Genomic DNA, 14,354 nt, shown 5'->3' on the forward strand with positions numbered 1-14,354 from the left:
TGTTTAAGAACAAATTCCTGGATATTTTGATATACTAATCTCCCTCTTATTTGTTATATTTACAAGAAATCTACCCGGACATATGTGTTTATTTATAGCCAATTGTGTTAAGATGTTAATATCAGTGAAAATACACCTACTTCATGTAATTGTAGTAATTCTAGATATATTTATGAACCTATTTCCCATGTTATCACAAGAGATCTTAACATCGTTCTAGACCGAGAGTGAAAATCATTTTTCAGTAAAGGACCCAAATATCGTCCCCCGTCAATTATTATTGGAACGAGTGTCGTAATTTCATCCACGACTCACTCCATACTTACTGTTTGAAATGGATAAAACGGGAAAAAGCTGACAAAAAATCTTTGGACTCTTTTTTTTTAATTCAGTAATGAACATAGTTGATATACGTATTCAACATTTTAAAGAACATTTAACTCTTAACAACAACCCAAATAAACCTATTTCTCGTATCAAACATAAACTAAAATAACTAGCCAAGGAATTTGTTTTTGTCCCGACCAATAAAGCTGCTATTAACATTATCATTGTTTGACGTAAATTTTACATTGAGGTTCTGAAAAAAGAAATCACCAACTCACCAACATTACAACTGACTCCATTTTTAGAAAACAACATCTGTAACAAACATAAACTTTTAGCTAATCCTTTACAAGCAAAACCAAATAAAACGAGAGTCCCAACTATGTATTTGCTTCGGACGCTACACATAACACCTTACAAATATAAATTTATTTCGTCTTCAAGCCATTGTTCCACTTCTAAATTGTTCTTACTAGTGCACTTGGTACAATTAGAAAACAGATAATAAATTGTTCAAATAAGGCCTTTGAAAATAGTGGAATTTATTACTTTTCGAGTGTCAAATACTCGTTGGAAGTACTTGATAAACTGCATGCTTATATTGGTGATTTTGAATCTGTTTAAAGTTTTGATTTGTCTACCCTTTATACCACATTGTCTCACATTCTTATTGAGAAAAAATTCACACACCTAATTAAATTGGCATTTAAAAAGTCATAATGTGAATATATATGTTCAAACTCGTTTAGATCATTTTTTATTAACAATAAACAATAGAACTATGTCAATTGGACATGATTGGATACTATATCTGCCCTTGAATTTTTACTCGATAGCATTTGTGTTCGCTTTGGAGATTTCATATATCGTCAGGTTGTCGGAATTCCAATGGGGAAAAGCTATGCATAGCTTATTGCGGACCTGTATTTGTATTGCTATGAGTTACAATTTAGGACTAAAATCAGAAAAGACCCAGCGAAACAAGATCTGGTACAAAAATTTAATAATACTTTATATATTTGGATGATATATTGGCTCTCAATAATAACGAATTCAGTATGTATATTAAAGAAATTTATCCGGTTGAACCTACTTTAAATAAAGCTAATACTAACAATGACCACTGCCCTTTCCTCATTCTTGATATATATATATATATATATATATATATATATATCATTAACGGAAAGCTTAATACTAAAACTTATGATAAAAGAGATGATTTTTCATTTAGTATCGTTAATTATCCATTTTTAGATGGTGACGTTCCATTGTCACCATCTTACGGTGTTTATATATTTTAACTTGTACGATTCGCCCGTGTATGTTACAACGTTTTAGATTTTAATGAGACACATTTATGTATTACTGAAAAATTATTACACTAGCTCAACATGCAGACTTTTTTTACGTTCAGGTATTTCACATCCAATCTTTTATGGAAATATTCCTTATGAAGCACAAAATTGTCAGTATTCACCTCAGAAGCTAACACGACCTTTAAATGGTTTCTTAAGAAGGGATATAGTTACGATACTGTTATCAGGTCATCAAAGATTGAATTTTTCGGCTTTAATATTCATTCACTTATAGGGTCTTTGCATCGGAACTCAACATATTTATTTAAAAACCAGTTATTGGCATGACCCGGTTTACGATTTTCTCATATATGTTATGAGGGTATAATACTAAACCCCCAACGAGAGGGATTGTGCCTAATATTCATATGATGAAGACGTAATCTTTCAATCAGTTTAATTGAAGTCTGTAGCTGGCATGTCAGTTAACTACTAGTAGTATGTTGTTATTTATGTATTATTGTCATTTTGTTTATTTTCTGTTGTTACATGTTCTGACATCAGACTCGGACTTCTCTGGAACTGAATTTTAATGTGCGTATTGCTATGTGTTTACTTTTCTATATTGTTTAGAGATATAGGGAGAGGGTTGAGATCTTATAAACATGTTTAACCTCGCCGCTTTTTTTGTGCCTGACCCAAGTCAGGAGCCTCTGGCCTTTGTTAGTCTTGTATTATCTCTAATTTGTGTTTCTTGTGTATAATTTGGAGTTTAGTATGTTCATAATCACTGAACCAGTCTATAGATATAGGAAGATGTGGTGTGAGTGACAATGAGACAACTCTCCATCTAAATAACAATTTAAAAAATGTAGACCATTATAGGTCAATGTACGGCCTTCAACACGGAGCCTTGGCTCACACCGAACAACAAGCTATAAAGGGCCCCAAAATTACTAGTGTAAAACCATTCAAACGGGAAAACCAACGGTCTAATCTGTATAAAAAAACGAGAAACGAGAAACACGTATATATTACATAAATAAACGACAACTACTGTACATCAGATTCCTGACTTAGGACAGGTGCAAACATTTGCAGCGGGATTAAACGTTTTAATGGATCCAAACCTTCTCCCTTTTTCTGACCCAATAGCATAAGATCACAACATAGAAAAACACACGATATAATATTAATTGGCAGGCTTAATTCAATCAAAAAACGTAAATTAATACACTATGAACGAATTAATTTGATCTTCGATATCTGAATGCAAATGCACAGTCAATAAAATATTAGGAACAAACATTCAAGGCCAATATATATATTTGTTTAGGGGCCAGCTGAAGGACGTTTCCGGTTGCGGAATTTTCTCGCTGCATTGAAGACCTATTGAATACCTTCTGAAGTTGTTTGTTCTATGGTTGGGTTGTTGTCTCTTTGACACATTCCTCATTTCCATTCTCAATGTAAACCCCAGTTAAATAAGTCATGAGAGCGTGAATAAAAAGAGCGAAACGTATCAATTTATATATGTAAACAGATTACGAAAATAGATATATATAAAACTTTCAGACTGAGTATGGATGCAAGAGTTTTTCATTGGAATTTCTTTTGAAGAAATAGTTTTATAGTAAGTTTCGCATTTGTTATTGAATAAATTTCTCTTGACAGGCGAATTGAAAAAGCACAAAAAAGAAGGAAGGTCAAACGAGTTTGTTTAACAATTTCTCAATCACAGGACGTTTTTCTCTTTCTCTTAGAAATATTTCATTTAAGGTAGCAAAGATTTATTTACTTCCAATCACTAACCTTCAAAATGCTGTAACTTTCTCATGAATGCATAAAAAATAATAAAAGAGGTATATATAGATAGATAAAAGATTATTAATCTTTTATATGAATGCAATATTTTTATTATGCAATCATTATGTAATCAATTATTGTGTAATTAGTGGCAAAATCTTGGTCAGTTCACTTGAAAAAATTTAGCTCTATCATCTCTTTAACTATACAGAAAATTTTAACGAAATCTCAATCACCACATCATGGGCTTCAAAAGAATGTCTCAAATTGTCCATATCGGATTCCATTCTCTCATAAATCTGTAATTAGTGTAAACATCCTAACCACATAAAAGAAGAAAATGTTTAATTAGGTGTAAAATTTTTTCTATACATTCTATCTGAAATCTGAGACACCCTTTTGTACATAATGGCCATAGGAACAACAATTAATATAATCAACCCTCTAGGAATACCAATGCAGAAGCTAATTTCAATTAAAAGCGGAAAGTTTGGTGAAAAATATTTTAGACACAGTTAACATTATAATTGGTTACATAATTGTTGCATAATACTAACATTGCATTAATTCGAAAGAGTAATCTGTTAGCTATCCAAAACTACCACTTTTATAAATTTTCAAGCATTATTAAGAAAGTTACAGCATTTAAAACATGGGAGTTGGCGTTATGAAATCTTTGTATTGTGCTACCTTAAACTGTATTAAAATACTGATAACTGTCATTCAAACAGGACATTTTTCCTTTGAAAATTTCGTGGATTGAGGAAAAATGGCATATTCCTAGACAGTTAATCGTTTAGACAATTTGTAATTCGTTGAACATTAAAATTCGTGGTTCCCCTTTACCCACGAAATCCACGAAAATTAGTATCCAACGATTATTAATGAATCCACAGTATATCAGGTCAGTTTGTCTAGTATTTTTTAATACAATGTTATGTTTCAAAACTATTGCAGAGAAGTCAAATATTTGTTGCCAAGTGAAGTCTACCAGACCTATCTACCATTGAATTGAAGAAGAATGTTATCACCCTTCTTACTTGTTTTCTTCTTTTATGATTTTGCCTAATAGTAACAACTAGGATGGTACAACAAAGATATTCAGAATTGCATATTCACAGAAAGGAAATTCTAAATGAAAAAAAACTGTGGTATATAAGGGTTTGACATCAAGACAATAATAAATGATTATCTTATAACGAAAGAGGGAATTTCATATCGTTCTTGGAATATATATATTCCAATAGCATGAGTTCGAATATCGGCGAGGGAAGGACAACAATTTCCTTCCAAATTTTCAGATCTAACAGTGTGTGCAATCAAATTTGAAAAAAACCAACACTTATTATTCATTATATATAAGGGAAACCCGGTATTCCAGTTCTTCTTTTGTTTTCTTTATAGAGTATTTTTTTCTAACTTTAGACGTTTCTTTACATACACACCTTACTGAATTAATCTATACTGGAAGATGCCTTCATACGTATTTTGTTTTAAAGAATACTTAATTTGTAAACTTTTTTATTAGAATCTTTGCTGAATGTACAGGAAGGGTTGATTACAATTTGGTATGACGGATAGATGACCAATTAGACGAACAAAGTACATACGAACAAAAAGACGAGATTATTCATCAGTTTATGAGCTACATAAACAAATAACTGTTTGGTTTAAAAATTTTACTGACTGGTTTTCTTTGTAATAAAGGTAAAATTTAGTTTGATTCCTACAATATCACTGTATTCGCGGCTTATATACATTGCAGATGCATGTTTGCGTACAATATCGTTAATCATATTGTAGAACTTTTTCTTGGCGTTCTAAGGAGTCAAATATTGTTGCCGTGTACTACAGACTCATTCTTGTTTAATATGGTTTACATAAATAAACCTTATTGAACAATAAAGTACATGGATTCCCCACTCCCACATCCACTTCAATTGAATTTTAGGCGGAACAGACGGACGAGCAAACAACCTGTGAACCATAATACCCCTCGGCGGGGCATAAAAACGTTGATGCGATTGACAAATTGTCAAAGCTACCAATTTTTTTGTACTTTGATAAAAAAAAATATTCCAATTTTGTTCTTCTGCAAAAGATTGAGGTTGAAAGGAGTATTGAGAAATAGTAGGATAATTTGTTTGCTTTTGATAAACAACACACGATTCGACAATACTTCGGTGCATCGGTTTTTTTTTTATTTGCAATCTGCCAATGAAAGTTTTGCTTATATGTACACACATAAACCACATCTTCCTATATCTATATAGCATAACTGAACAGCAAGAATGATGCCACAAGTACACCAGAACCTTCTTACTCTACCGGCATACACGAATTGTAACCTTGTTGTGAGGCTGTATTTTGCATCCTTTTATCTTGTTTTTGTGTCTTCCTGGCTTGTTTACAAAACAGAAGATGTGGTTTGATTGCAAATGAAACAACTCTCGACAAGAGACCAAATAAATGACACGGACATTAACAACTATGGGTCAGCGTACCGCATGTAAACAAAACCAATCCCGCATTGTCAGCTATACAAGGTCCAGAAATGACAAATGAATAATAATTTAAACTAATGGCCTTTATTATGTCTAAAAACAAACATGTAACACATCTACAAACGACAACTTCTGAATTACAGGCTCCTGACTTGGAACAGGCACATAAATACAGAATCCTAACCCTCTCCTAACTTTGGACAGTGGTTTAACAGTACAACATAAGAAAAAACTATTAAATAAGTTGAAAAAGGCTTAATTCATCAGATGGATACAAATAGAAATCTATCGAACAAAAACACAGACTGTACATGACCAGATAGTTGTATATAAGAGAGGAACAAACGAAACCAAAGGGACAGTCAAACTCATAAATCGAAAATAAACTGACAACGTCCTAACAACAAAAAGACACTAAGTATGCATTGTATTGACTGTAGAATGGCTTTGTGCTTTTTCCATGAAACCATATGCATAATCGCCTTTCGAAATGATGGCATTTGAATGCTAAATTTTATCTAGAAAAGCTCCTCTGACGAAGCATCTACAGAATTGTACTTTTGTTTGTTGTAAGCAAATTTGATAAATTGATAAAACAAAATTCATTATCAGAACGTGAATCAACATATAAGTGAATGCTCTGACAAATTGAAATTTTCTTGCAGATGCTCTTGCCGCAGAAAATGTGGAGAGTGTTTACATTGCCTTGTACATTTATGATTGTGAATATAATTACAGTTACAGGTATATATTATAATTACTTATACGGCAGGATTCTGTAATTGTAATAAGTGAAGATACAAGTGGAAAAGTCAAATGTAAATTGATGCCGCAAGTTCACCAGAACCTTCTTACTATACCGGCTTACATGAATTATAACCTTGTTGTGATGCTGTATTAGCTAAGTCTTGGTATCCTTTTATCTTGTGTTTTGTGTCTTCCTGGCTTGTTTATAAAAGAGAAGATGTGGTATGAATGCCAATGAGACAACTCCCGACAAGAGACCAAATAAATGACATGGACATTAGCAACTAGGGGTCACATAGTTACATATACAGCAGTTAAAGGTATAAACATACATATGGTAAAAGATTTGTATGCTACTGTCACATAAATGTGAAGTTTAGCTTGCTATAAACCAGTTTTCATCAATCATCTTAAGATTAGAAAAATGACAGGAATATAAAAGTTATCATCTATTTGTTTGAAGTGTTTGAGCTTTTGATGTTGCTATTTGAATAAGGACTATCCGTATAAAATATTCCTCGGGTTCGGTATTTTTGTTATTTTACTGTTATTCAAACTGGCATAATGAAGTAGTCGTGTAATATATTATACCAGTTACCTAAATTACACATTAATTCAATACGGAAGTAGTACGTCTTTTGCAGCCAATTTCAATGGGATAACTAACTGGTGAAAGGGGTGGTCTAAACACACGCATACAATCCATATAAGTCAAAATTTTGTAAATCTAAGCAATATAACACTATCTTCAGAAATGGTATCCAAATTTCAATAATTCAGCAATAAATTCAAATATATATTTGACATAACTATTCTTTTGTGTATATTATGTCTAGTTCTTCCTGGGTCTACTGCAACGACCACAACTGAAACTACTGTCAATAATTTGACGACAATCACATTACCTACAACTACTTTTCCCGATAATATAGCAACGGCATCAACTCAGTCGACAACTGCATCTCATACAACTCCGGTTGCAAAAACAGTACAATCAACTCAGGAGACAACAACATTAGCTATAACAATTTCTCCCGTTGAATCAACAACGGAATCAACTTTGGAGACAACAATATTAGATATAATATCTTCTCCGGCTAAAACAGGAACAGCATCAACTCAAGCGACAACACCATTAGTTTTAACTAATGTTCCCGATGAAACATCATCAATACATCAGGAGTCCATCCAATCAGCTATAAGTGTTTCTTCGGTGAAAACCACAACAGCGTCAACTCAGCAGGCAACAACATGGTCTATTACTAGCTTTCCCGTTTCTCTCGTTGAAACAACAACGGCATCAATTCTGGAGACATCAATATTAGATATAATATCTTCTTCAATTGAAACAGCAACAGCATCAACTTTGGCGACAACACCATTAGCTTTAACAAATGTTCCCGATGAAACATCATCAATACATCAGGAGTCCACCCAATCAGCTATAAGTACTTCTTCGATAGAGACAACAGCAGCGTCAACTCAGCAGGCAGCAACATTAGTTATAACTACTTTTCATGTTTCTCCCGTTGAAACAACAACGGCATCAACTTTGGAGACAACAATATTAGATATAATATCTTCTCCGGTTGAAACAGCAACAGCATCAACTCAGGCGACAACACCAATAGCTTTAAGTATGATGGCATCATCTTTTGACATAACAATATTAGATATAATATCTTTTCCGGTGGAAATAACAACAGCGTCAACTCAGCAGGCAGCAACATTAGCTATAACTACTTTTCCCGTTGAAACAACAATGGCATCATCTTTGGAGACAACAATATTAGATATAATATCTTCTCCGGTTGAAACAGCAACAGCATCAACTCAGGCGACAACACCAATAGCTTTAAGTATGATGGCATCATCTTTTGACATAACAATATTAGATATAATATCTTCTCCGGTGGAAATAACAACAGCGTCAACTCAGCAGGCAGCAACATTAGCTATAACTACTTTTCCCGTTGAAACAACAATGGCATCATCTTTGGAGACAACAATATTAGATATAATATCTTCTCCGGTTGAAACAGCAACAGCATCAACTCAGGCGACAACACCAATAGCTTTAAGTATGATGGCATCATCTTTTGACATAACAATATTAGATATAATATCTTCTCCGGTTGAAACAGCAACAGCATCAACTCAGGCGACAACACCAATAGCTTTAAGTATGATGGCATCATCTTTTGACATAACAATATTAGATATAATTTCTTCTCCGGTTGAAACAGCAACAGCATCAACTCAGGCGACAACACCATTAGCTTTAAGTATGATGGCATCATCTTTTGACATAACAATATTAGATATAATATCTTCTCCGGTTGAAACAGCAACAGCATCAACTCAGGCGACAACACCATTAGCTTTAAGTATGATGGCATCATCTTTTGACATAACAATATTAGATATAATATCTTCTCCGGTTGAAACAGCAACAGCATCAACTCAGGCGACAACACCAATAGCTTTAAGTATGATGGCATCATCTTTTGACATAACAATATTAGATATAATATCTTCTCAGGTTGAAACAGCAACAGCATCAACTCAGGCGACAACACCAATAGCTTTAAGTATGATGGCATCATCTTTTGACATAACAATATTAGATATAATATCTTCTCCGGTTGAAACAGCAACAGCATCAACTCAGGCGACAACACCATTAGCTTTAAGTATGATGGCATCATCTTTTGACATAACAATATTAGATATAATATCTTCTCCGGTTGAAACAGCAACAGCATCAACTCAGGCGACAACACCAATAGCTTTAAGTATGATGGCATCATCTTTTGACATAACAATATTAGATATAATATCTTCTCCGGTTGAAACAGCAACAGCATCAACTCAGGCGACAACACCATTAGCTTTAAGTATGATGGCATCATCTTTTGACATAACAATATTAGATATAATATCTTCTCCGGTTGAAACAGCAACAGCATCAACTCAGGCGACAACACCAATAGCTTTAAGTATGATGGCATCATCTTTTGAGACAACAATATTAGAAATAATATACTCTTCGTTGGAAATAACAACAGTGTCAACTCAGCGGGCAACAACATTAGCTATAACTACTTTTCCCGTTTCTCCAGTTGGAACAACAACGGCATCAACTTTGGAGACATCAATTTTAGATAGTATATCTTCGCTGTTTGAAACAGCAACAGCATCAACTTTGGCGAAAAACATATTTGCTCAGGAGACAACGACATCAGCATTAACTATTTCTCCCGATGTTTCGACAATAGTATCAATTCAGGACACAACGACATCAGCTTTAACTACTTCTCCCGATGTTACGACAACGGTATCGACTCAGGAGACAACGATTTCAGCTATAACTGCTTCTCCCGATGTTTCGACAACAGTATCAATTCAGGACACAACGCCAGCAGCTTTAACTACTTCTCCCGATGTTACGACAACGGTATCAACTCAGGAGACAACGACATCGGCTTTCACTTCTTCTCCCGATCTTACGACAACGGTATCAACTAAAAAGGCAACGACACTACCTTTAACTACTTCTCCCGATGTAACGACACCGGTATCAACTCAAGAGACAACGACATCAGCTTTAACTACTTCTCCCGATGTTACGACAACGGTATCAACTAAGGAGGCAACGACATCAGCTTTAACTACTTCTCCCGATGTTACGACAACAACGGTGTCAACTCAGGAGACAACGACATCAGCTTTAACTACTTCTCCCGATGCGACAACAACGGAAACAACTAAGGAGACAACGACATCAGCTTTAACTACTTCTCCCGATGCGACAACGGTATCAACTCAGGAGACAACGACATCAGCTTTCACTACTTCTCCCGATGTTATGACACCGGTATCAACTCAAGAGACAACGACATCAGCTTTAACTACTTCTCCCGATGTTACAACAACGGTATCAACTCAGGAGACAACGACATCAACTTTAACTACTTCTCCCGATGTTACGACAACGGTATCAACTCAGGAGACAACGACATCAGCTTTAATTACTTCTCCCGATGTTACGACACCGGTATCAACTCAAGAGACAACGACATCAGCTTTAACTACTTCTCCCGATGTTACAACAACGGTATCAACTCAGGAGACAACAATATCACCTTTAACTACTTCTCCCGATGTTACGACAACGGTATCAACTCAAGAGACAACGACATCAGCTTTCACTACTTCTCCCGATGTTACAACAACGGTATCAACTCAGGAGACAACGACATCAGCTTTAATTACTTCTCCCGATGTTACGACAACGGTATCAACTCAGGAGACAACGACATCAGCTTTAACTACTTCTCCCGATGTTACGACACCGGTATCAACTCAAGAAACAACGAAATCAGCTTTCACTACTTCTCCCGATGTTACGACAACGGTTTCAACTCAGGAGACAACGACATCAGCTTTAACTACTTCTCCCGATGTTACGACAACGGTATCAACTCAGGGGGCAACGACATCAGCTTTAACTACTTCTCCCGATGCGACAACACCGATATCAACTCAGGAGACAACGACATCAGCTTTAACTACTTCTCCCGATGTTACGACAACGGTATCAACTCAGGAGACAACGACATCAGCTTTAACTACTTCTCCCGATGTTACGACACCGGTATCAACTAAGGAGACAACGACATCAGCTTTAACTACTTCTCCCGATGTTTCTACAACGGTATCAACTCAGGAGACAACGCCTTCAGCTTTTACTACTTCTCCCGATGTAACGACAACGGTATCAACTAAGGAGGCAACGACATCAACTTTAATTACTTCTCCCGATGTTACGACACCGGTATCAACTCAAGAGACAACGACATCAGCTTTAACTACTCCTCCTGATGTTACGACAACGGTATCAACTCAGGAGACAACGACATCAGCTTTAACTACTCCTCCTGATGTTACGACAACGGTATCAACTCAGGAGACAACGACATCAACTTTAACTACTTCTCCCGATGTTACGACACCGGTATCAACTCAAGAGACAACGACATCAGCTTTAACTACTTCTCCCGATGTAACGACAACGATATCAACTAAGGAGGCAACGACATCAACTTTAACTACTTCTCCCGATGTAACGACAACGGTATCAACTAAGGAGACAACGACATCAGCTTTAACTACTTCTCCCGATGCGACAACAACGGTATCAACTCAGGAGACAACGACATCAACTTTAACTACTTCTCCCGATGTTACGACACCGGTATCAACTCAAGAGACAACGACATCAGCTTTAACTACTTCTCCCGATGTAACGACAACGGTATCAACTAAGGATGCAACGACATCAACTTTAACTACTTCTCCCGATGCAACGACAACGGTATCAACTAAGGAGGCAACGACATCAACTTTAACTACTTCTCCCGATGTAACGACAACGGTATCAACTAAGGAGACAACGACATCAGCTTTAACTACTTCTCCCGATGTGACGACACCGGTATCAACTCAGGAGACAACGACATCACCTTTAACTACTTCAAAGGATGTTACGACAACACACAATATAGAAACTAAAACGTCCGTACAACTTACAACGTCATCCCCTCTGAAGATTACAACATCTACAAAAGTTGTAACAGGTAAGACACTCAATAATTTCTGACAGTTTTGAAAAAGGTATGAAACAAAATTACATACATAACAGAATCAATGAAATTTCATATATACATGCATAGCAGACGACTCTTTACCTGTCGACACATTAGGTAATACTACTTTAAGAGTTAATGTTATTTCCTCGGTTATGGTTATGGTTATTTACCTTATTTTCGAATAAGTAAATTAGATTTTGATATAGTTTATTACTGTTGCCTCTGGAAAAGCCGTTTGAAAATTGATGTAGAAAATAATCAAGAGGAAAAGGTTTTCAAAATATTAAAATGTATAAGTTTTATTTTATTATAACGCAAACTTCTGTTTTTCGAAAATCTACATTGAAAAATGCTACTAGTCATCACTGCACAAATATGCAGGAACTTTACATGCTTGGTAACATATAGTGACTTTATTTGTTAATATGAGTAATGCAATTATATAGTTATATATATTTTAATCTAGAACAAGAAATTGCAGTTGAACATTTATATTTTCTATGCATGACTATCCGTATATTTGAAAACAAAATGTATGGAAATTACAAAATTTCAATATAATTATTTCACTACCACAGATCAGTTAATAAAAGTATATGATCCCTTCTATGTATTGGTTAGATAAACTATAAAAACCGTGGTATATCGTTTCATATATAGTACATAACTTTTCTAGTTTAACTAATAATGTTCTTTAGCTAATTTCAGGAACTTATCATTCGTTTTTGAAATAAATCATATGCAAATAGTGGATTTTACTTAATTTAAAATCTGAAACATTCGTTGGATGTTTTAGAGAAATAACTTATATACAGCCGATTTCTCTAAGGAGTATGGTAATTATGCTAACTATACTTGATGGAGGTATGGCGAGATAACTAAAACTGAATATTTTCTCCTTGGCTACCTTTATGTACGTTTCGGCAATTCAGTTTACCGACAGGTTGTAGATTATCATATGGAAACCCTTTTAATAGCAGATTTGTTCTGGTGAAAGTATGATGATGATGTGAATCACAGTTTATTGCCAAAATCTGTAAAAAACAAATAGTCTAATTTCATTTGTATGATAAATAGATGCCGAAAATATGTTTCTAATTTGGTTATCGATTATACCATGATCTTTTCATTAAATGAAACATCACATAAAGTTACCATTTCATAAATGTTTACATGCCATGATCATTACGAAACAGGTAACAACTAAACCTAGATATTAATACCCTTCAGAACACCTATGATCATTCATACAATAAACATACATCAGTAATATTAATGTATTATACAGAAACATTAAAACATTCTATAAATGTGGTATCATTTTCAATGAAACTAGAATCCACCAAAGTTCGGATGAAGTTGTTGATAGCAATTAAAGGCAATCGTACGACCTAAACAATGCGAAAAAAACATCCTTATAGTCGCCCTTTAAAGTTTGTGACATAATAAATATGAGATAAATCAATATAGATAACAAACAGCTTATTTATAACAAAACAATTTACAAAAAACACAAAACACAAAACGATAGATGCATGTATGAAGCAGCCACAGCCACTGCACTTCAAACGTATGACTTCGGACAGTCTAAAACGGAATATGATAACGTAAGACATGTATTGAGGCACCAAATGGTCTCCCCTACCTTGGACAGTGATGTTACAGTGCGATAACATAACACTTACATTAGAGCAAACTATGAAAGTCAGTTAAAATCCGTATAACTCATCAATACAATGCAGAAAAAAAATATCTAGCAAAAACACTTACCAGATGTAACCGGGTATGGTTACATTCCTACCAACAGAAATAACGCAAACTATATTTATCTCAAAGTACGCACAGTAACTGACAGCTCTTTCAATTCCAATCCACATTAATAAAAAATAATTATAGTTCTAACATGAATCTTTTGCAGCCTATTGTCCAGAAGAAATATTAAACAATATAACATGGTCACATATAGCAGCAGGACAAAAAGAAACACAAAAATGTCCGCCTGGGTATACAGGTATTTCATG

The 14,354-nt window shown here is 34.7% G+C and overlaps 1 protein-coding gene across 1 annotated transcript in view; it reads left to right on the forward strand.

Moving 5' to 3' along the window:
* Positions 1-6,607: 6,607 nt before the first annotated feature.
* Positions 6,608-14,354, forward strand: part of LOC143049596 (uncharacterized) — a 33,207-nt gene continuing 25,460 nt past the window's right edge. Inside the window, exons 1-4 of the mRNA XM_076223196.1 lie at positions 6,608-6,679; positions 7,519-10,859; positions 11,832-12,321; positions 14,252-14,344. Of these exons, the coding sequence (XP_076079311.1) occupies positions 6,619-6,679; positions 7,519-10,859; positions 11,832-12,321; positions 14,252-14,344 (3,985 nt within the window). The 5' untranslated portion in view covers positions 6,608-6,618. The remainder of the gene's footprint in view (positions 6,680-7,518; positions 10,860-11,831; positions 12,322-14,251; positions 14,345-14,354) is intronic.

The sequence above is a fragment of the Mytilus galloprovincialis genome, chromosome 10 (genome assembly GCF_965363235.1).
Source record: "Mytilus galloprovincialis chromosome 10, xbMytGall1.hap1.1, whole genome shotgun sequence".
Taxonomy (NCBI): domain Eukaryota; kingdom Metazoa; phylum Mollusca; class Bivalvia; order Mytilida; family Mytilidae; genus Mytilus; species Mytilus galloprovincialis.